At 40.5% G+C, this 17,210-nt stretch overlaps 1 protein-coding gene across 3 annotated transcripts in view; it reads right to left on the bottom strand.

Annotated features, from left to right (window-relative positions):
- Positions 1–325: 325 nt before the first annotated feature.
- The window catches only part of CDH2 (cadherin 2), a 253,176-nt gene continuing 236,291 nt past the window's right edge, over positions 326–17,210 (bottom strand). For all 3 annotated transcript variants that reach the window (XM_061130793.1, XM_061130794.1, XM_061130795.1), the window contains 2 exons: positions 14,593–14,757; positions 326–1,734 (listed from right to left, as the gene is read on the bottom strand). In XM_061130793.1, the coding sequence (XP_060986776.1) occupies positions 1,528–1,734; positions 14,593–14,757 (372 nt within the window). In that variant the 3' untranslated portion in view covers positions 326–1,527. The remainder of the gene's footprint in view (positions 1,735–14,592; positions 14,758–17,210) is intronic.

The raw sequence follows: 17,210 nt of genomic DNA, 5'->3' as shown, positions 1-17,210 counted from the left end.
AGACAGGAGCGGAAGGGAATAAAAGCACAAATGATGTTAAGAATTACACAAAATTCACTGATGTGATTTGCATATACCACCTTCAGTGTAGTCGATTCCTGGGTGGCTTGATGCTTTCCTTCTATGATCAGAAGATCCACAGATTTTTCTCCATTGCTCACCGGACACGGCTGGCTGCCACGCTAAGGGCTTTTTGATGGTGAACAGGGCAAGAACCAATTCATACTTTTGTACTGCAGTTCTCAATGCAACTCCAGGACCTGGAATTTTTGAAACACTCAAAGCATCTCAAGTAGAAAAGAAAAAGTTCAAACCAGTCACCAGATCCAAAATTAGCATTTTATTCAGAACGCTGGGGTCAGAGGTGTATCATTTATATTCTGGTACACAATACAGAGGCAAAGCTGTTGTCAGAAGTCTCTCCAGTTTAAAAGCTTTTTTTTTTTCATTTTTTTTTTAAAAACACACACTGCAGTAGTGTCACCAGTGTCAGGCCACCCCTTTCATTTCTTGTCTTTCCTTTTTTTTTTCTTTTTTTGGTACAAATTATGTAAAACATTTGTGCTAAGAACTTTTCTCCCTCCCCAAACAAAAAAGAAAATAAAAAATAAAAAAAAAATTAAAAAATTAAAAATTGAGTATCCTAACTACAGCTCAACAATTGAATCAAATGTCACTTTGTTTTGTAAATACTTTATCCATAACGAAAGATATAAACATGCAAAAAACCTGAATCCATATTCCAAATAATACATACACATGTTCTGAAGTTTCTGCACTTCTCCATAGACTATGCCAATAAAACATTATGTACACATACCATTTTTACAGTGAAGTGGAAAAAATACAGTAAATAAAAAAGTGTACATGGATTAAGACCAAAATGTGTCTAACATTCTAGTTTATGAAAAAATTCAATTTTGCTACAAATTGGTGATATGAAAACTCCCTTTATTTGCAACCAGCTGCGTAAGTTTTAAGATTTTAGTGGAAAAAAAAAACAAAACAAGAAACTAAAGTCTAAAACTAGAAGTAATGTACATTTTCCAATCTCATGGTCTCAGCCCCCAAGATAATAAAATTGCTCCATGAGTGGTTTGTCTGTTTAATTCCATATTTTTAATAAAAGCAAATGCGATGTAACAAAAGCGTGTCGAAGCATATCATGGTTTAACTTACTGCTCCCACCACAAAATATTTTGTCTTTTACTTATCATTTCAGAAATCAGTACCATTAAAGCCTTAAACATAAAACTAATTCCAATCTGAAAAAGGTACAAAAAGGCACATAAAATCCCAGTGCTTCTGTACTGTAAAATTCAAGTGTGACTGAGCTCAGTATTTTTCCAAACAGTATTGGATCACCGATATTCCCTCTGAGCCCAAATTGGTTTGCAGCCTCTGCCAAAGCCTCCAGCAAGCACTGTGCTAGTAGACTACAAAGTTAAAGCCTAGCTTCTGAATGCTTTTTGGGAATATCAGTTGCAATTGTTTGTACTTGTCCAAAAACCAAGTTCACCCTGAAGTTCAGTCGTCACCTCCACCGTACATGTCAGCGAGTTTCTTGAAGCGGGGCCCCCAGTCGTTCAGATAGTCATAGTCCTGCTCACCTCCACTACTGGAGGAATTAAGGGAGCTCAAGGACCCAGCCGTGGAACCACTGCCTTCATAGTCAAAGACTAAGAGGGAGTCGTAGGGTGGAGCGGTGGGATCGTTGTCAGCAGCTTTAAGGCCCTGCAGTTGGGAAGACAAGGAAAGGATGAAAAGAGGGTTACAGTGAGCGAATCCACAAGCAGACGCTAGCGGTCCTGTGGCATCAAACACCTGTTTGTAAGTTTCAACCTGCAGACCACCATGTGTGCAACCCAGAGAAACTGGGGTTATCACTATGTTTGAAAGTTAGACAAAAATCAACGGATGTGTTTCCTCTGCAAAGAAAGAACTGTAAGGAATCTAGCTCAGTGAGGCTAGTGAGGCTGAGACATACCATGGGACGGGGTTAACTGGAGAAGGCAGTTCACAGGTGACAGAAATGAACCACCAACGGCCTGAACCTAGAAAGGGAGGATCTTAAATGAAGTTTGGTAATGCATCAGTATAACAATGCATTGGACAAGACTAGTTTTGAATTATCACTCGTGGAGTGAGTTATATGAAACAATCTGGAAGGTGATGAACTCATGTGATATGCGGACCCTGATCTATGTAGAGTCAGAGTCATAAGATTTTGACAACGAACTGGCTTAGCAGGAATTACATGCAGGGCAAAAACAGAAATAGAAATGAGTGCCATAGCGTCCCTGCCCTCTATAATTTACAACCTAGTAACAGGCATTACTATAGTATGACACAAATGATAAATAAGTAACAAAGCTATGAAATTTAGGCAAAAATCATCAGGATGCTAAAAACAAACACTGATTGGCTCAGAGAGCTGGGTGTTCAAGGAAGAAGTGGCATTCTATCTGACATAAACTTGGAAGGGCATCAGAGGAAGAATAAAGACAGGCCAGATGTGATTATAACAAAAGCAAAGTTAGTCAGTAAGTTAATAAAGAACAGAGTGACTTCTACCATCCACAGACTCTAGAAAAGTCATGATCCAATATCAATACACAGAATAAATATTGGGGAAGTGGATCCTAACAATCTAAAATTACACACACACACACACACACACACACACACACAGGGCTTTTAAAAATAATTGAAAAAATAAGAACCAGTGAAATGATTATCAATAAACTTAACTCTTGTACAAAGATGTTTTTTATATATAACTCATGTATCTGCAGCTATTTCATAATTTCTTGACAAAACTTTAAGAATTTAATGTATGTCTATTTGCCACATACTAAGTATTTATTTAATTTTTTCCCACTTCCATTCTAGCAGTCCAAGATAAACCATGGTTAGTCTCCAAACAGTCACTCTCTCTCCCCACAACTTTGCTTTTTAAAATTTTGGTGGGCTCATTGTGGCTCCTTTTGTCCAAGATGTGATGAACCGTCCATCTTTAGATCAATCCTTCCAATCCACATGTTCCAATACATGTTTTTTTTTTTTTTTTTAAATCAGTACAATGGAGGAAGAGGAAAAAGAGCACAAAAATTACGGTCAGTATGTGTAGTGTTAAAGAGGTCAGACACTGGGGTGATACCTCAGCTCTGCACAGTACGAGTTTCGGGACCTTGGCTGAATTCCACCAGCCCCATTTTCTAATCTTCAACTGTAATCACAGTAATACAATCATTATGAAGCCCAAATAAAATAAAGGTGACCCAAGGGTATCTCCCCACAGTATCTGGCACTTGTTTCAGCTCAGGAATATTAGTGAATTAAAAAAAAAAAAATTTTAAGTTTAGATAAAAAAAATTCTTACTTTGGAATTTGAAAAAAGAAATGTGGAGACATGTTTTAAGGGAATGAGCGAAGGCAAAAGGAGAAGGGGACAGCAGAGATTGAGACGGTTAGATAGTATCACCAACTCAACGGACAGGAAACGAGCAAACTCCGGGAGATGGTGAAGGAGAGGGGAGCCTGGCATGCTGCAGTCCATGGGGTTGCAGAGTTGGACAAGACGTAGAGATTAAACAAAAACAACAAAGGTTTTAAGAAACAAAATGGCAGTTGCTCGACTTCAACCAAAAACCTTGGAAAAAAGTACACACTACCACTTCCTCATGCCCGAGTCTGTCTCCCCAACAATCCTAACCTTTAATTAAATACCGCTTTTCATCTTCTCAAGTACACTATAACCCAGACATGCCTTTGTAAAGTAAAATAAAGCAAGTCTCCCTCAAACTACATCCATATATAACACAAAAATAATTTTAGATAGGATTTTCTTGACTGTATTTATAGAATAAGCTAAAGGACAAGTCTGTTAAGCCTGAGATGGGCAAACTCCAATTTCTCAAAATTCCTGATCTCTTTTTGTGGCATATTGTGTTACTGTCCTCAGTGATTCACCATCCTCTCCCCATGGGTGGATCACATGCTTATAGCACCACAAGGACCACCCTGGAGCCAGCTGACTTCCCCAACCCATGGTCAGGCTCGGCCACCCGACTGACACTGGCCAATTAATGGAAACAGAAGCGTGGAGACCAGAAGAGTCTAACGCTCCATCAACCCCCTCATCTTTCTCCTCTGCCTGCCAGGAGAAGGGCCTGCCCCAGAGGCGAGTTTTCCTTCTGCCTGGATCCTAGAATACAGAAGACATGTGGATCATGGTATCAGCACAAAACTGGAAATACAGAAAGGTGAAGACTAAGATGAACTGGAAAGCAACAGTGGTGTGGTATCACGTGTGCCTGTATTCTGGGAGATGAAAGCCATGACCTGTGTTTCCTGTGACTTAGAATAATTACTGGAAGCTGCCTGGTTTTCACTGGGGTATTAAACGGCCTGAGACTTTCATCAAATGTCAACACCACCTAATTGACATCCTCAAAACAGATATCAGTTCAGTTCAGTTCAGTTCCTCAGTCGTGTCCAACTCTTTGCAATCCCATGGACTGCAGCACGCCAGGCTTCCCTATTCATCACCAGCTCCCAGAGATTGCTCAAACTCATGTCCATAGAGTCGGTGATGCCATCCAACCATCTCATCCTCTGTCGTAACCCTTACCCTCCTGCCCTCAAGCTTTCCCAGCATCAGGGTTTTCTCCAGTGAGTCAGCTCTTCTCATCAGGTGGCCAAAGTACTGGAGTTTCAGCTTCAGCATCAGTCCTTCCAACACATATTGAGGGTTGATTTCCTTTAGGATTGACTGGTTTGATCTCCTTGCAGTCCAAGGGACTCTCAAAAGTCTTTTCCAACACCACAGTTCAAAAGCATCAGTTCTTTAGTGCTCAGCTTTCTTTACGGTTCAATCCTCCATTGATACATGACTACTGCAAAAACCATAGCTTTGACTAGATGGACCTTTGTGGCAAAGTAATGTCTCTATTTTTTAATATGCTTTATAGTTGGTTGGTCATAGCTTTTCATCCAAGGAGCAAGCATCTTTTAATTTCATGGCTGCAGTCACCATCTGTAGTAATTTTAGACACCCCCAAAATAAAGTCTGCCACTGTTTCCATTGTTTCCCCATCTATTTGCCATGAAATGATGGGACCAGATGCCATGATCTTAAGTTTTCTTTTTTTTTTTAACTCTTTTTTTTTTATTATTATTATTATTATTTTTTCCAGTGGGTTTTGTCATACATTGATATGAATCAGCCATGGATTTACATGTATTCCCAATCCCGATCCCCCCTCCCACCTCCCTCTCCACCCGATTCCTCTGGGTCTTCCCAGTGCACCAGGCCGGAGCACTTGTCTCATGCATCCCACCTGGGCTGGTGATCTGTTTCACCATAGATAGTATACATGCTGTTCTTTTGAAATATCCCACCCTCACATTCTCCCACAAAGTTCAAAAGTCTGTTCTGTATTTCTGTGTCTCTTTTTCTGTTTTGCATATAGGGTTATCGTTATCACCTTTCTAAATTCCATATATATGTGTTAGTATGCTGTAATGTTCTTTATCTTTCTGGCTTACTTCACTCTGTATAATGGGCTCCAGCTTCATCCATCTCATTAGGACTGGTTCAAATGAATTCTTTTTAATGGCTGAGTAATATTCCATGGTGTATGTGTACCACAGCTTCCTTATCCATTCATCTGCTGATGGGCATCTAGGTTGCTTCCATGTCCTGGCTATTATAAACAGTGCTGCGATGAACATTGGGGTGCACGTGTCTCTTTCAGATCTGGTTTCCTGGGTGTGTATGCCCAGAAGTGGGATTGCTGGGTCATATGGCAGTTCTATTTCCAGTTTTTTAAGAAATCTCCACACTGTTTTCCATAGCGGCTGTACTAGTTTGCATTCCCACTTAATGTTGAGTTTTAAGCCAACTTTTTCACTCTCCTCTTTCACTTTCATCAAGAAGCTCTTTAATTTGTTATATCAAAACAGATATAACATTGGTAATAATCTAGTCCTATACTCACTATCAAGAGTCTCAAAAGTATTTCCCCCTTTTTTTCTATCGGAGCTCTACAATGTTGTATTATTTTCTGCTATACAGAAAAGTGAATCAGCTCTAAGGATACATATATCCCCTCTGTTTTAGATTTTCTTCTCATCGAGATCACCACGGAACACTAACTAGAGTTCCCTGTGCTATATAGTCAATTCTCATTAGTTATCTATTTTATGCTTATGAAGGTGGCACTAGCAGTAAAGAAGCTGCCTGCCAATGCAAGAGACGCAGGTTCGATCCCTGGGTCAGGAAGATCCCTTTAAGTAGGAAGTGGCAACCCACTCCAGTATACCTGCCTGGAAAATTCCATGAACAGAGGAGCTTGGCAGGCTACAGTCCATGGGGTTGAAAAGAGTCCGACATGACGGAGCACAGCACAGCAGTGTATATATGTCAATCCTAAACTCCCAATCCACCCCACCCCATTTCCCACTTGCTATCTGTGTTTGTTCCCTATGTCTGTGTCTCTATTTTCTGCTTTGCAAATAGGTTCATAACTTTTCTAGATTTCACATACATACATTAATGCATGGGATTTATTTTTCTCTTTCTGACTTACTTCACTATCTATGACAGTCTTTAGATTCATCAAAAATATTTCTTAAAAAATTTTAACTCCTACTATGGCTTTCTGATCATTCTGATAGTTGCTGAATCTATGTTTTATTTCTACATTAAAAAAAAAGAGGTTAAGGCTATAAAACCCATGAGAGGTCACTGCTAGCCAAAACATCAAACGCTGTCTCAGGTTCTTCTGATTACAAAAGGGCAAATCCCACTGAACTTTTCAAGAATTCTTAGGCGAGCCATCTTTCTGGGCTGAAGGTTAAGTACTTTAAGTCCCTGCCACTTGGAGAGCACCGATTTTTATCCAAGAATAAAATATGACTTTTCTGGGTAAGGCATTATATAAATTCCGGGTACTATTTTGGTAATTCTAAAAAGATCATAGTCAAGTCTTTAGAAACTGATCATGACAGGCAGGCAACCAAAGTGAACACACAGATAAATCCGGAGTAGTGGGGGCACAGAAGCTCTGATTTTTCCTTATGGAATTCCTTCTTTTTAAAATTTATTTTTGGCTGTTGTGGGTCTTCGTTGCTGAGCTGGTTTTCTCTAGTTGTGCTGAGTAGGGGCTACTCTTCATTGCAGGGCACAGGCTTCTCGTTGTGGTAGCTTCTCTTGTTGCAGAGCACAGGCTCTAGGGTGCTTGGGCTCAGTAGCCGTGACACACAGGCTTAGTTGCTCCACAGGACATAGAATCTTTCAGGGGCAGGAATGAAACCCAAGTCCCTTGCATTGGCAGGCGGATTCTTATCTACTGTACCACCAGGGAAGTCTCTGGGATTCCTTTATTTGTTGGTGTGGACACCATTTCACATGATGTCTGACACACTTTTGCCAAATTTACAAAAATCTATATGTGTTCCTCTCTCCCTACTGGGTCTGACTACATCTGTAAGAGGATGTGTTTGTCTCACCTTTCCTGGAGAGACAGATCTTGAACTTTGGATAAATCTGAACTAGTTTCTGCAGTCAGCTGCCTCTGTCATATCAAAGCTGCAGCTCTGGCTGAATTCCTGGTGACCTTGTATTTATAGACTTCTGATCCCATGTTTTACGGTGGAGACACGCTTTACAGGGACCATAAACACCCACATTCTTGTGTGAAAGAACACATGAAGGATATAAAACCCAAGAGTCAGTCTCTAACAGTCAGTCCCCTATTGTCTCAAATCTACTAACTCAGTTCAGGTCATCATTACATCCTGCCTCAAAGTATTAGTTGCTCAATTGTGTCCAACTTTTTCTGACTCCATGGACTATAGCCCACCAGGCTCCTCCGTCCATGGAATTCTCCAGCCAAGAATACTGAAGTGGGTTGCCATTTCCTTCTGCAGGGGATCTTGCCAACCCAGGGATGGAACCCGGATCTCCTGCACTGCAGGCAGATTCTTTACTGTCTGCCCCACCAGGGAAGACCTCCAGGGAACATCCTGCCTGGACCATGGCAAAAGTCTCTCTAGCAGGTTTCCATGTCCCCAGGACTCTACCTGCTTCTATCTTGCCAACTACTATTGGTTCCTCTCTCAGACACTATTAGATTTTTTGATGTCACACCCCCAACCCCAAGTAAAACTTTCTGACTGCTATCCCCTGTAGCAATGCTTCCAAAATAAGGGAGGAGTCCCCCTGGGGGTATGCAAGATGATTTTTAAATGGTACACAGGCATTTTAAAACAATTTTTATTTAAAAGAAGTTAAAATTGAAAAAAAATTTAAATACATCATAAAAGCTCTTTGTAGACATGGAAAAGACTAGGAGGCATTACTTAAATGCCTGAAGCCGGATGTTAGGGTAACCTACAGGATATAGTCAAAACCCTTCAAGGAGCATTCATTTCACCTTTCCCTTGCACCTCTTCTCAATTCCAGCATCCATAGCTGAAGTATTCACTAAATTATTCAGCAAAATCCCCTCAAACCTAAAAACATCTTATTTTTAGAGTATCTCCATGTTATTTACATATTCATTTCCTGCTAGCTGAAATGTGATTCCTTTTGTTTAAAATGTCCTATGTCATATTTTTTTCATTTGATTAATTTCCATCCATCTATCCATCTGTTTAAAGGCCATTAAAAATGTCACTTCTGTTTCCTGGAATTCTTCCCCAAACCGTGACTGAGAATAGTTCCTGTGGTCTCCCTGGTCCTCTTTATCTCTATCGCCATACTTTGGTTATACTGGATCATGACCTCCCTTTCTGCTGAGGTGGTTCTGTACTCATTTCAGATGCTGCACACGCTGCCTGACATCCAACAGCTATTCTAGATGGTAATTTGTACTGTTGTCCTGGGCTTAGTTTGCTCACTTTGGCACCTTGCTCATGTTTATATTTATACCTTTCAGAAGAAGCCAGGATTTAGGTTTAAAATATCTGCAAATATAAAAGTATATCATGATCACATGACAGTGAAATTCTGTGACTTATGAGTGCCAACATTACTACATCCTTTTCTGGAAAATTCACTTTACTTCAGTACTTTTTTTTTGGAACTAGAGCTTTTTACTTGTTTTATTTACAATTAAAGGGCAGTACGAAGTTTTTACTCCTGAATAGTAACTTGTAATGATAATATGATACTGATAGTAATTAAGAGATTTTACAGTCACTATACTAAGCACTTTATGTGGACTGTATTATTTCATCCTCACTGCAATCTTAAAAGGAGGGTCTATTATTATCCCCATTTTATAAATAAAGAAACTAGAAATCTAAGTGATTACATCTAAGGACCCTAACCTTATACAAGGTAACAGAGCTGTTAAATGAGGCACTTGGATTTGAACTTCAACGCCTAACTCTTGTAACAGTGGACAGAGATATGCTTAAAGTAATATATTAAATTTAATTATTAGGAGAAAAAAGGCAAATATTTTAAACTTTGGTAGTTATTATAAACAAGTTATTCCAGGAGTACCTTCCATACATTTTTAAATAATATTAATTGAAAGTTGGTCTTTTAACTGATTTGATTAAAAGAAATATGCGTTTGGTTTTTCTATTTCTGAGATAAAGAAAAACACGGGATTAATATAGTTATTGGAGGTATGCTAATATCTACTGTTGGCCTGAGATTAAATTACTTTTAGTTTCAACTTTTCACCCTCCAAAGATCTTATTTAAAAGTTTCAAAACAGAATGAAATTCTGTGCTTGAAATTCAAAATGTGTGATTTGGTTTACGCTATCTACCAGTATAGAAATGTTATCATTTATGAGATTCATTATTTAAATAAACAAGGTAGAAACTGTTCTCATGAGCTTACCTATTCTTTACATCTATAAAAACACTCCAATTATAATCTCCACTATATTCTTCTTCCTTTGGAACATTCAGTACTATGCTAAATCAAATAAAACCTGGAGATAAAGAAATCTGTTTGCATTTTAAATGTAGTTATAAAATGTGCTTGAGTTCTTTCTAGGTGCCTTCAACTCAAAACTTTACCTGTATTTATTTTTATCAGTCTAGTTATAGAAAGATACCAAACAAGTCTTAGTGGGTGTGTTAGATGGAAGAATCTACATAGTGAGTTTGAATGTTATCTCTGATTTAGGTCTTTTAACGGTTTGAGTCCACTGAACTTTCTCACAGAACTGATCGTCACATCCCTGGACCCACTTTGTAGTTGTTTTCTGTGATACCTTAAACGCTTTAGACTTTCTGTGTCCAAAAGTAGGGCATTTCTAGGTATAGACTCTGGGTTCCCCTTTCTCCTCCATATTTCTCTGTCTTACAATCATGTTCAGTTTTGAGGATTTAGCAGTCATTTGGGGGATGATTTCCAAAAGCGGTCCTTTTGTCCATTCGTGTACTCACCAAACCAGCTTGCCCACAAGGGTCCCTCAGGGATGCACCCTTCCCCCTGGACCACCTGAAGGCTCTGAGGGATGAGCAGGGATGCTTGGATAGGAGTAATGGAGGGAGGTGAGTTGTAGGTACAAGCGGATGCCGCTGATGGCGCCCATCCGTACTCTGCGTGCCTGACCCTTCATGGGCTGATAAAGAGGAACTAATATCTTAGAAAAAGAGCAAAGGGCATTCCAAGCAGGAAAAACTGTGTGGGGCCTGGCACTGGCATGGAATTACAAACTGAGATAAGGAACTACAAGTAGAGGTCTCTGTTGCCTGCCTGTAGAATGCAGGTGGGGGAGGGGCCTGAGATGAAGCTGGATTGCCGAGGTAAGAACCAGATCCAAGGGGGCATCCTGTGCCTGGCAAGGGGAGACTTCAGATACTGGAATGCTTGCCTGGTATAGAGACCGTGCGAGGAGCACCTCGGGGAACGCACACCGAGAGCCTCGCCCTCTACTGTCTCATCTATGCATCACTGGCACTGGATGTACACAGTACCTATATGGTAGTTATCAGCTGAATGAATGATCCTAAACCAAGCTCAAGAGGGCTGCCAAATGAGCCATTTCTAACAAAGGCAGACAATTTTCAAATTATGAATGGGCTGTATTTCAGAAGCTGACGTGCAAAGTCAGTTGTTCAGAACAAACTTTTTCATTTAGGTATTCACACATTATAATCTCCAGCCACTGTTGGAACTGTGTACCTGGGAAAGCAGATTTCCACATGGAAATTCCTACTGTGAACCTCTTCCTACTGTGCCATTAGAACGGTTGGGTCACTGAACCTTATTACCTAAATACTCTCCCCTCTCTTTACTGAAGGAAGTCCAGTCATATTTTTTCAAAAACAGGGACTTCCCTGGGGGCTCAGTGGCTAAGAATCCACCGGCCAGTGCAGGGGACACAGGTTCAATCCTTGGTCTGGGAAGATTTCTACATGCTGTGGGACAACTAAGCCTGTGAGCTGCAACTACTGAAGCCCAAGTACCCTAGATCCCGTGCTCCACAACAAGAGAAGCCACTGAAATGAGCAGTTCATGCTCCACAACTAGAGAGTAGCCCCCTCCTTGCTGCAACTCAAGAAAACCTGCACAGCAGTGAAGAACCAGCACAGCCAAAAATAAATAAATAAATAAATAAATAAATAGGGCATGCCCCACACACCTGTCACAGTCCTTGAATTCCTTGCAACAACAGAATCTAGGGGCTACTCAACACAGTAGAGAGAAATACCAACGGTTACACCCCATGTGAGGGCTATGATCCAGGGAGCATCTTGGTATTAATAATAACCCATCACAGAGGTATCAGAACAGCTTCAGAGAGAAGAGGATATTTGAGCTGCATCTGAAGGCTAAATGGGTATCTCCTGACAGCTAAGGAGGAAGGGCTTGGGAAAAGCTGTTGCTGTTGTAAAAGTTGTTGTTGTTCAGCCGCTCAGTCGGAAAAGTTAATTTATAGTTAAGCCTCTGATGCTTTTGAGGGGCTACAAATAGTTTGGCGGGGCCGCAGCACAAGAAGGGAATACGGATGGAAAGGAGGGCAGGACACAGATTACAAACAGCCTTAGAAATGACCCTTAGTGCTTGAACTTTGTCTTGAGAAAAGAGGAGCATCCCAATGGAATGGACGAGTCCCACAGAACAGCGATACTTCAGGGACAGCTTCAGGTGAGTATCTGTTGAATTTCACTGAAGCCAGAATTCTTGCTTTATGAAAGTTCAGTGCCTATACCTACATTTAGAAGATTCACCGTGTCTTGAAATCCAACAACCACAGGAATAAATAATAAGGATGAAAGCTAAATTAGAAGTAAACTCATCAGGCATGCTTACATATTCAAAAATATTTAGTTATATATTATGTGTGTGTATGTATATTCCTGCCGATTCCCCTAACCAAGCCTACTGTATAAATAGTTTGGAAAAGTCAGGGCATATTTTTATACATAAAGGAGTTACATGCACTCTGTTTTTGCCTTCTGTTAGCTTTTAAATCATGTCTACTACAAATTAACCTATTAACTATTTAACAGAATTGAACAGATATGTTCAAAAAGCAGCATGTATTTTAGGAATAGATAGTAATGAATATTTGTAAAGACAGATTAGCGAATTGTGTTTCAAAATTTTTCCTATAAACTATAAGAGCATCTAAAAACTAAGGTAGATTGATTATGTAGATGTAATATATGACTGTTTCAAGGAAGTCTAGGAAATGGGGCTTCCCTGGTGGCTCAGATGGTAAAAAAAAAAATCTGCCTGCAATGTGGGAGACCCGAATTTGATCCCTGAGTTAGAAAGATCCCCTGGAGGAGGGAATGGCAACCCACTCCAGTATTTTGGCCTGGAGAATCCCAAGGACAGAGGACCTGGTGAGCTACAGTCCACAGGGTTGCAAAGAGTCAGACATGACTGAGCGACTAACCCTTTCATTTTCAGGAAATGAATCTTATCAGCGCAGGGCTGAAGGCAATAATATACAACAGATGCTTTCCACTGTGAAAGGCACTGAGACCAATCCTGGCCTTGCTGTTTCTGAATGCCAGGACACGGCCAGAGAACATGAGTCTTGTCATATATTCACAATCAATATCAATATGTATCGTTCTCTTAAACTAACAATAAAAATTCCAAAGAAGAATTGCAGTAAAACTGTAGACATGATCAAAAGAAGCAGTATTAAATCATTTGACTTCAAAACTTCAGGATTAAATGTAGCAGAACTCTTGGTCAGTAATGAAATAAAAGAATGCCATAATAATTTTGACAGTGGAAATCATTATCTGTTACATTCAACAGAGAATTAGCCTGCCTCTTGCAGAAGCTCTTAAAACTCCTCAACTAGACAAGTATTTAAATCACTTACATAATATTTAATTTAGCTGCGCTTCCTGCTAATCTTATTTGATGGAACTCTCTAGTCGTTGGGTGCATGTGTGCTAAGTTGCATCAGCTGTGTCTGACTCTTAGTGGCCCTAGGAACTAGAGCACATCAGGCTCCTCTGTCAGTGGGATTCTCCAGGCAGGAATACTGGAGTGGGTTGCCATGCCCTCCTCCATGGGTTCTTCCCAACCCAGGGATCAAATCTGTGTCTTTTATGTCTCCTCACTTGGTAGGTGGGTTCTTTACCATGGAGTCACCTGGGTAGGCACTGAATTCTCTTCATTTGTGGGATTCAAAGGGTACAGTGTGAGGGAAATGAAAGCGAACTATTATTGCATGTATCAGTGCTAATAAATGAAATCAGAATACACTATAATATCATTGGGGCTTTCCTGGTAGCTCGGCTAGTAAAGAATCCACCTGCAATGCAGGAGACCTTGGTTCGATTCCTGAGTCAGGAAGATCTGCTGGAGAAAGGACAGGCTACCCACTCAGTATTCTTGAGTCTCCCTGGTGGCTCAGTTGGTAAAGAATCCGCCAGCAACGTGAGAGACTTGGGTTCGATCACTGGGTTTGGAAGATCCCCTGGAGGAGGGCATAGCAACTCACTCCAGTATTCTTGACTGGAGAATCCCCAGGGACTGAGGAGCCTGGCGGCCTACAGTCCATGGAGTCACAGAGTCAGACACAACTGAGCGACTTAAACACAAAGCATAATATCTTTGGCCTATTGATTACTTGTAATCGTGGGAAAAATCCTTGGGAGAGAATGTGACTAATGCTGGTAACATATAAGGCTGTGATTTACAAATACAGAATAGTACTCGACAGATCTCTTTTGGGCTGATCAGAGCCATCTCATCTGTTCTCTGTTACTGAAGTCACATTGGCTTTTGCACAAAAATAACATTAAAAAAAAGCTGTATTTTAATGAACTACATAGCTATATTCTCATCAAATTGTGGTCTCTATAGTACTTCTGTTGTTTAGTTGCGCAGTTGTGTCCAATTCTTTGAGATCCCATGGACTGTAGCCCACCAGTCTCTTCTGTCCATGGGATTTTCCAGGCAAGGACACTGGAGTGGGTTGCCATTTCCTCCTCCAGGGGAATCTTCCCGATCCAGGGACCGAACCTGTATCTCCTGCACTGGTAGGTGAATTCTTTACCACTGAGCCACCCAGGAAGTCTCAATAGTACTGTTAGCATCCAATAAACACCCTTATAGAGAAAGAGAGTCCCTCTCGGCACCTCATTAATGAAGTCCCCGATGTCCCCCGGGTGCGGGGCTGCAGATCGAACCGGGTACTGGGGCTCTGCATGGATGGGCCTCTCATCCAACCGTCGGATTCCAACTGGCTTGATGGCATCCGGCTCCACCGTATCAGGCTGCTGGAGCTGGCTCAGATCGTAGTCCTGCAAGAGACAAAGGCAAAACCCCATGGGAGATGGGCAAGGGGACGGGAACTTACAGCCTCTGTTTCTAAATGCATACCCAGAATGCACAGAAGTGAATGAAGTTTAACATAATGGAAAAGTTGCCACTACGAGCTTTTCATGTTATGATTAAATATTGCTTTCACGCAGCTCTTTCTTCTGTGTTTTTCATTTCGACAGTCTGTGCGCCATCTGCTTTCCTATGTTCCTCATCAGCTTCCAATAGGAAACAGCAGTGAGAGGAGGTCCCACTACAAAATGACTAAAAAAATCGACTAGAAAATACGGTAGTACCACAGAAGCAAAAGTGCTCATTAAATGTTGATGGGGTTCAGAACAGGCTGCCCTCAGATATGGCAATGTGGCATATTAAATATCTGAAGCTCAAGCACTCTTTTGAAAAACAGCCAAAACAAGAAAGTCACTCTGACTCTCCCCATCTCACCCTTCTTCTCTGAAACAGGTCACAAAATTCTGATGTGAAAGGCCCCCCTCTCCTTAAACCAGGAGGAGAGAAACCCTCCTTACCACCAGAGAATAGCATTTGGGACTGAGAACTCTGTACAAAGAAACTTCCTTTTTTTATGATAGTAAAATTATCTGTTTATGATATAAAACTCAGAAAAGTAAAAAGTATAAAGAGAAAGTGATCTCATCTATAATTCCACAATGTAACAGTCATATTTGGGTGTATTTGGTTATAATAAAGTGCTATTACTTTTTAAAAAAAATTTTATTGGAGTATAGTTGATTTACAATGTTGTATTGGTTTCCGCTGAACGGCAAAGTGAATCAGTTATACATGTACATATATCCACTCTTTTTTAGATTATTTTCTCACTTGGATCATTAGAGAGTATTGAGCAGACTCCCCTATGCTATAGAGTAGGTCCTTATTAGTTATCTATTTTATATATAGTAGTGTGTATATGTCAACTCCAATCTCCCAATTTATTTCACCCTGCTTACTCCCTGAGAGTAACAGGTTTGTTTTCTACATTAGTAACTCTATATCTGTCTTATTGATAAGTTCATTTGTGCTCTTTTTTAATGTTCCACATATAAGCGATATCATAATGATATTTGTCTTTCTCCGACTTACTTCACTCAATATGACAGTCCATGTTGCTGCAAATGACATTAACATTTTTCAAACAGCAAACTTTCTCAAACTAACCCTTATCTTCCTAGTTACTTCTTTACCATTTACTATCTAGGCCCAAGACCTTTGTCTTATCAATTCTCTACAAAGTTACTGTTTCTTCCTCTACAGGGTATAAACACTCCCAGCTCTGGTCACTTCTTCCAGGGCCTGCATTCTCTTGTGGAGATTCCCACATGGAGGTAAAAGTTCCATCAAATGTGTCTGTTCTTCTCCTATTAATCTGTCTTTGTTGGTTTAATTTTCAGACCCAGCCAGGGATACTCAGAGGGTTGAGAAAACTTTTCCCTCCCCTAAAATATTATATTGCTTTAATATTAAAAAAAAAATTGTTGTAAGTGTATTTTCCTTTACTTAAAGGAAAGCTTTAGTTCATCAAGGTTTCAAGGCCACTTCACTCTTTCTTCTCTTCAAACATCTGTAGGAAGTGTGTGCATGCTCAGTTGTATTTGACTCTTTGCAACCCTGGGGACTACAGCCTGCCGGGCTCCTCTGTCCATGGAATTTTTCAGGCAAGCATACTGGAGTAGGTTACCATTTCTTCCTCCAGGGGATCTTCCCAACCCAGGGATTGACCCACATCTCCTGTGTCTCCTGCATTGGCGGGCAGGTTCTTTACCACTAGCGCCACCTGGAAAGCCCCCTCAGTGCCTAGAGTCTGACACTATTATCGGTGGGACCAGTCTGACCCGTGGCCTTTTTTCTTAAAGAATGACTTTGACATTTTTAAAGGATTATTTAAAACAGTGGTAACAACGGACAAGAAGAATATCCTACTGAGACTATACATGGGGCCCGAAGGCTTACTATTCAGCCCTTTACAGAAAAAGTTTGCCAACCTCTGGCTCAGACATATGAGGGAGTGTGTATTCTCTTCCAGAGCAGTCCTGGGGGTATGTCTTTGAAATACAGCCTGTCCACTTTGTGAGGCAGAGAAGAACTTGGGAAGAAGGATGCTCTGGGCACTGGTTAGGCCCTTAACTATTTTGAGCTTTAGCATCAGCCAGCTGAACAAGAATGTCCAAAGACACTAAGTATAATGTAGAAATGAATCAAAATTTTAGGTTTGGGCAAATACTTTATAGCTTTCAAACCTCTAAATTCTGGTAATAAGAAACATCACATCCCCAGCTTAACCAAAATTATCTAATTCACTGTTGATATTTACAGAAAGTACAGATTTTATGGTACTCTTTTTAGTTCAGGCTTCATCTGTCTAAAACCAGCTCAAAACTGTTTACAGTATCTCTATAGTGGTTTTGATTCATTC

The sequence above is a fragment of the Dama dama genome, chromosome 27, assembly GCF_033118175.1.
Source record: "Dama dama isolate Ldn47 chromosome 27, ASM3311817v1, whole genome shotgun sequence".
Classification (NCBI taxonomy): domain Eukaryota; kingdom Metazoa; phylum Chordata; class Mammalia; order Artiodactyla; family Cervidae; genus Dama; species Dama dama.
The sequence above is the reverse complement of the archived record's forward strand: the minus strand, read 5'-3'. Positions and strand labels throughout refer to the sequence as shown.